This window comes from Pseudoliparis swirei, chromosome 17, assembly GCF_029220125.1.
Source record: "Pseudoliparis swirei isolate HS2019 ecotype Mariana Trench chromosome 17, NWPU_hadal_v1, whole genome shotgun sequence".
Classification (NCBI taxonomy): Eukaryota; Metazoa; Chordata; class Actinopteri; order Perciformes; family Liparidae; genus Pseudoliparis; species Pseudoliparis swirei.
In genome coordinates this window covers 12710940-12717931 of record NC_079404.1, presented here as the reverse complement: position 1 = coordinate 12717931, position 6992 = coordinate 12710940, and the positions used below count along the sequence as shown (strand labels likewise).

General features: G+C 51.3%; 1 protein-coding gene across 1 annotated transcript; it reads left to right on the top strand.

Moving 5' to 3' along the window:
- The first annotated feature begins 877 nt into the window (after window positions 1-877).
- On the top strand, window positions 878-5785 carry LOC130206998 (BLOC-2 complex member HPS6). The gene has a single exon (XM_056435346.1). It carries the CDS (start codon window positions 1250-1252, stop codon window positions 4055-4057), a length of 2808 nt encoding a protein of 935 aa, XP_056291321.1. The 5' UTR covers window positions 878-1249; the 3' UTR covers window positions 4058-5785.
- The last annotated feature ends 1207 nt before the right edge of the window (window positions 5786-6992 follow it).

Here is a 6992-nt window from a genome sequence, read left to right as displayed (position 1 = left end):
GGTACAGGAACAGGAAGATCAGTTTACAGGATACAATATAAGATGGAATCTTGCCTGAAGATAAAACTGGTTTCCATAGTTACACTGTGTATGTTTTAGCTTTAAAAAAATAATTTAAAGTATGATGTCAACGCAGACAAGGAAACTATTCTCAAGCAATTCCTCATTTAACCATATCAAGATATTGTTTTAAAATAGTACCAGCATTACTGCACACCGCCTTAGACGTGCAATCTATAAATACAACGAAATGGGCACTATTATTGATTCACACAGTGACCTGTTGGTTTTTTTGTTTGTTGAAAGGTCAGAGAGAGGTCAGAGGTCAAAATCAGCTCCTGACGCCAGATCTGGAAGCAGTTCAGTATATTGTTCAGCATACACACATAAATACTGCTGTTGCTGTTGCTGGGAGCTGATATTTAATCACACTTTCATCAGAAGTTTCCACAATTTTTCAATGGCGGTCAGCACCTGAATGGTATTGTATTGGCAGATCGTTGGCTATTCAAAGCCAGGTAGGCCACATCTAATGATGAGAGACTTCAAACAAGAGCACACCACAGAATGAACTGACTGGAGAGAGAAAAAACTGATTCATTACTTTTTGCCAGTGAACATGTTTTCTCCACAGACGGAGATGCTGGTGCACGAGACGTGAAAGATTCTAGATGGACAAAGATATTCACAGAACTGCAGATGGCAACGGAAACTGTTTTAAGGATGCTATTAAATAACAGACAGACAGACAGATAGATAGATAGATAGATAGACATGTTGTATTTGTATTTTCAACGCAAATATGTTAGGAGGTGTCACTTCGCTGGACTTCTAGAGGACGAGCTGTCTGGAGACGCGCGTGCAGCAGCAGTCGCTCTTCTCTCCGCCTCCAAACACTCTTTGTCCCTTTTATGCAAATCGTCATCGGTATCCGGAAACTAGCAACCCCGTGACGTGAGGGCAGAGCTAGCATCGGAATGAGTAAAGTGCTGTCCTCGATTTGGACCTGAAACTTGCTCCGCGGCTCCTGTCAGCGGACAGTTTCGCCCTGCTGCGCACCGACATGGGGTCACCGGGGTCGAAGGCTGTCGGGGGACGGACGTCCACAGCGGGCTGAAGCCTCTAACGGGACCAACGGGATGCGCTCGGCTAGTCTCCCCGGAGCCCGCGGTCGGGTCGATGTGGCGCAGGAGCTAGCAGGCTAGTCCCCGGGCTGTGATTCACGAGGTCGGGCTGGACACGGGACGTGATGGCGCGGTTGGTGTTGGAGCAACTGTCCGATTTCGGGGACTTTACCGGCGGTAAAGAGCTCATGAGACGGACTAGTCCCGAGAACACAAACAGCCTGTCGCAAGTCCGCCTGAGCCCAGAGGGACGCCATGTCCATGTCATCCTCCGCGAGCCTCAGGTCGGTCTCGTGACTCTGGACAAGTTCGAAAGACCCGATCTGGTCCAGAACCAGAAGAAGCTGGATTTGCGGTCGACACGAGCCGTGCCCATCGTGGACGTGTTGTATCTGGACCACCGTGACAGCAGCAGAGACACGGCGGCCGTGGCGGTGGTTTATGAGAATGGAAAAGCGGAGTTTTGGAAATTCCAGGAGTGCAAAGCAGGCTGGCACCTCCTGCAGACATCCGATCTGTGCAACAGCCCCCGAGCCAGAGTGGTGTCCGTCTGCGCCTGGTCCAACCTCCTCATCTGGTGCGAGGAGAGGCCGCCCTCAGAGAGCACCACTGCCCTCAGCTCCACACGGAATAAGTTGAGGTACTGTGTCTGCAGACGTGACTTCGAGGTGTCTGAGGGGACCGTGGCCTTGGGAGGGGTGAAAATCGCCCTCCACAACAATCCTAGATTCACCGTGGTCGGCTCGGGTGAATTTGTACATCTTCTTCCTGATTTGAAAGGGAAGCCGCCGATGCCCGTCTCCAAATGTTTTCTCTCCTGGTCCCCTCTCCACGATTCCTTCACAGTCGGCACCACGTGCAAAAGCACCCCCCTCAAAAAGCTTTCGGCTCAAGAGTCTGACTTGAAGCGGTTGCTGACGGACTGTTTGGGATATTTATCGACTCTCGAACCACCTGAGATCCACGACTTCTCTCCCGCGGCCTGCGGAGGCCTGCTGCTGCTGCTCAGCACCGGCTGGGTGTGTCTTCTGCAGAAAGATGGGATGCTGCGGCGGGTGTTCAAGCTGGAAGACAACTGCCTGGTCCCGCGTGGGACTCACACGAGCCTCTGCATGTACCAGGACGTCATCGCGGTGCTGATCGGCCAAAACCTGCATCTGATAGACGTGAACTGCGGCAGAGAGCTGGAAAAGATCACGCTGCAGAGCGAGGGGGTGTTGTATGTAAATTGTGCTGAAAGATGTGCACCTCACCTGCTCTTGGAAACCGGTCTTTTTGTGGTGGTGAGCAGGGAGACGGACTCCGGAGATTGCGGCTCGAAGCGGAAGCCGCCGGGTCTCAGAGCGGCGGAGAGTGTTCACCCAGAAGCCCTCCTGGTCGAGGCCGTCTTTGAGGAGGCCTGTAAATACTACCAGCAGAGGAGCCTGAGCAGCACCCAGCTCACCGTGGACACGCTGAAGAAAGGAGGGAGGTTCCAGGCGCCCATCTCTTTAGCGGCCATCCTCGGGAGCTACCTCAGCGCCGGGCCGAAAGGAACCGAGTCGTCCCGGAACGGAGGAGACGGATGCACGGCGGCACAAGACCAGCTCGTGGTCTCTCTGGAGCCTGAGCTCAAGGCTCTGGTCTCTCTGGAGGAGGTGAAGGGGAGTTTAGTGAGGGGGAACACCAAAGAGGTGGAGGCCGTGTGCGAGAGTCTCGTCGAGAAAGAAGTTTCCCGGCTGCTCTCGGCCTCCGAGCTGGACGGAGAGGCGCTGCGTTACCTCAACTCCCTGTTCAGCGTGTTCCCCTGCCAGCTGTGGCGGGCGGCGCAGGCCGCCCTGCAGCTGCAGCACAACGGGGACGGCTCTCTGTCCAGCAGGGCGCCCCCAGATGTGTGGAAAGCTGTCCTCGGTCCCGCGACGACACCCAGCACCCCGACCGGCCTCCCTTTGACAGACGGCGGGCTGAAACACAGCAGCGGCCTCAAAGGGGACCCCAGTGCCGCCGCTCGGCCCGCGCGGCCCTCTCCGCCAGCGGCGCTGCCCGTGTTCGAGCTCCTCTGCCACTCGGTGTTCTCCTTCCAGCCCAGCTGGTTGCCCAGGTTCCTGGAGCTCGCCCAGCGGCAGCAGGGCTCTGCCGGCCTGGGCCTCAGCCTGGCTTCTTCCTCCTGGGGCTTCTCCGGGGGGACGGGCGGGGAGAACAGCGCGCCGCTCTACAAGCGAGCCCTGTGCGTCCTGTCCGGCCTGACCCCCGACGGAGGCGGACGCCAGGACTTGGAGGTGGAGCTGCTGCTGGTCAGTGGGCGGCCCAATGCCATCCTGCAGGCGCTAAGGATCCTCATGGCCAAGCAGCGGTGGGAGCGGGTCACCCAGGTGGCCCGGGAGTTCTGCAAACAGAGTCCGCTGCTCAACAAGGAGATCTTCACCACCCTGCTGTACGAGGTGGTTCAGCACAGAGAACTGGACCCCTACCTGGACCTGCTGTGGGCCCTGTGCCCAGAGGACCTCACGGTCACCACCGTTCTCAACTTGGTGCTGAAGAACCTCCCTTCCCCGAACACCACCCCCCCCATCTCCTCCTCCTCCTCCTCCTCCTTCTCCTTCTCCATGTCCACTAAAGCCTCCGCGTGCCCTGCTCCCTTTGCAGACGCCCACAGCAGCCAGTTGACCATCGGGCTGCTGAAGCCTCTGCTGAGGAAAGTCCTTCAGAGGGAGACCAAGCCAAGCCAGCGCTACGCAGACATCCTCCAGTCTCCGTCGCTCCCCCCCCCTGCACCTCCTCGCCCGCCCGCCGAGCGGCCCAGGTCGCTCTCGGGGCCGAGCACGGGCTCCTCCCTCGGCAACAACGTGGCCCCGGCTTCTCTCGCGGAAACTCCCGACCGGCTGTCGTCCCCACACACGGCGGTCCCGAGAGCCGGGGGGGCCCGACCCGCCGACCCGGTCTCATTTCCGTAGACGTGAACACGCGACATGAAAAAAACCAAACCTCCCTCGTACAACATTCCACACATAACCCGACCGAGCTTTGATGCAGCGTGTCACTGATGAAGGTGTTATCAATGTGATGCAGTTAATTGTGATATTTGATGGTGTTTTTAAGAACATTTGGTAATGTCAGATAAAGTGTGACTACTAAAAACTATGAAATGACTACTGAAGATCTGACAAGTGTAAATAGTGCAGATAATTTGAAATCTATATATATATACACTATCTGCAATGTTATTTATCTCTTAAGCCTTAACTGCACGTGTATAATAATGCTTTTGCATAGTCTTTATCAAAACGCCATTAATAAAGTATAATATATTGTGTTCATCTGCTCGGTCTTAAACGAAGCCACTAACTCCCGTTTTGGCTTAAAGTAGCGCGTGTGTGTGCTAACTGTAGCCACGTGTGGCTGCCTTGAGTTGCTGATGTCCAAGTGGCGTCATGCAGTCGGGAATTACCGAGACAAGCCGGCCTTTGTGTTCGAATGTTTGCTTTGAGTGTGTAATAGTTTAGAAGAGGAGGCGGGTCGGGAGGTCCAAGGTTCCTTTATTGATATGTTAACATATCATAAGTGCTTAAACATTAACCTGGTTTCGATGGGCTCAACCAGACCATGTGACCTCTAACCCTCACAGCGTGTCTGCCTTCCTGGCATCGCTCCCTCGAAGCCTCACGGGACATTCCAGACACGATACCCAGTGAAAGTGACTCACAGTTTGACTTTAAATTAAATGATGGAGGTAATTCAGTTAGTATTCAAGTGTGGGTTTGGTCTGTCTAGCAGAGACGTGCTGCTTGCGTAAGGTCACGCAGGTCCTGCTTCATGGACCCGGGGGATGCTGTGAGAGATGTCGGGTCCTGTTAGTTTCCTCCATGCTCTGGAACCGATTGCACTGTAACACCCTCGTCAGTATTGTGTGTCCAATGCATCTGTTCAAATGAATGTTGTCCGGTTAAGTGCTGTTAACAAAAGTATATTTAAGTGCCTATAGTATTTGATGCCTTATTCATGTTTGTGCAGTCTATATATTGTCTTCTAATCAATGGAAGCCAAGAACAAAATGTTGTTTATTTTGTCCCACTCGTTTGAAGACTACTAAAACAACCCTTTGGGTGAGACGTCTCAAAACTGTTGGATGACAATCGGACTCCAAAATGCTGCAGAACAATCAGTCCAGAGTGCCTTTTATTTACAGCGGAGCGTCACATTCCTGCTGAGTCTCGCCTCCTGGAGAAAGAACTGGAGGCGGATCAGGGGAACAACTCTCAGCCTCTCCAGTCTAAAGCTTTTATTTTGAAGGACATTTTGATTTCAATATGAAACCTGCTGATTTCTTCCTCTGGTCTCATTTCAGTAATGATGTCATTCCAAGCGTTGTGCACTTAAACCAGCTCAACCAAATCTGTAGGACTGAGTGCAGATCAGTGCCGTGGGTCAGAACCGGGCTCGTCCTGATGACGGCTCGCAGGTTAAATGTGTATTTACCACAAACTGATTTCTGTCACGCCTCCATTCTTACTTTGTTTACTGTTAATGATGCTCTCCTATAAGTGTTTTTTGGAAAAACAAGTATTCAAGTATTTATGAACAGATGCTGTCAGCTATTAAACTGTCGATAAAACGAATGTTTGCTGTCCGGAGTTTTTCATATCGAGTTGCTACTGCAATAAATGTGAAGCTTGTTAAACTCATTGTTGTGACTGAAGTTTTGATTGCACTCTGGCAGCTTTTGAAAGTGTGAGGTGCTGTTTGATTGCATCTGTTCCTCCTGATGCATGATGGGACCGAACAGATGGCCAGTTAACAACGCATGCGTCCGTCACACGACCTGCCACGTCGGCTTCGTTCAGCTCCGTCAGCAAACTGCATTCACACTCCTGCACAACAGCTCTGCTGACAGGTCACACACTATTTAAATATGAAACAACTAGCATGTCATGGCCAATATATCCGTAAAAGTTTATTTACAGCTAATTCAGTCCAACCAGAAACACTGATATAAAAGCTGAGCCACGTCTCGTACACTCGATCATCCATTCACATGATCCACTGCCCCCGATTCTGAGCTTCAGCATATCCCTGCTATGGACAAATCCACTTATAGCTGCAGTTTCGTGTGTGTGTGTGTGTGTGTGCGTGTAGGTGTGTGTGTGTGTGTGTCAATTGTTTCCATGGTCAGGGCCTATAAGTGGAATGTGCAGTTGTTACCCATTAAGCTTCTCTTAACTAACTCTGAAAACAAAACTGTGTGTGTGTGTGTGTGTGTGAGAGAGAGAGAGCGCGAGAGAGAAAGAGAGAGAGAGAGTACACTTGCTGGTTCTCACAGCGACTAGGCAGGTTCCACATGGCAATGATACATCTCAGGAGTGTTATAAGAGCAGCGGTGGCAAGAGGAGGGTGACTCATGTCTCTTCAGTGGAGGACGCTCAGGGTAACAAGAGGCCGGGTCTTCCCAAAAGGGCCCAGACATGTCGGATGGCTGCAGAAACAGTCCTGGTCTGATGCCGAACATGCCTCAGCCAATCCCTCCATGTTCTTCCCTCAGTGTTCTTTAGCTTTTCCTTTGTGTGAAGCATTTCTCTCTTCAGGTTGATTCTCATATTACAAGGCTGAGTCACTCTGGAGCTGTCATTGATTCACTTGTTCTAATTATAGATGCTTTGGGACTCCCAACTCCATGCTGATGAGGCTAGTTTCAGGTGGATTTAGTTAAAAATTAAGGCTTAACCACTTAAGTTATTAATTTTAAACTAGATTTTTAAATTACAAATTGAAAAGACACATTCGAATGAAAAAATTAAAAAACAATGACAAGATAAAAAATGCTTTAAAAAATTTCCCTAAATCAATTCAAAAATCAACATATAAAGTCTCACTGAATGAACAGCTAATTAGTCA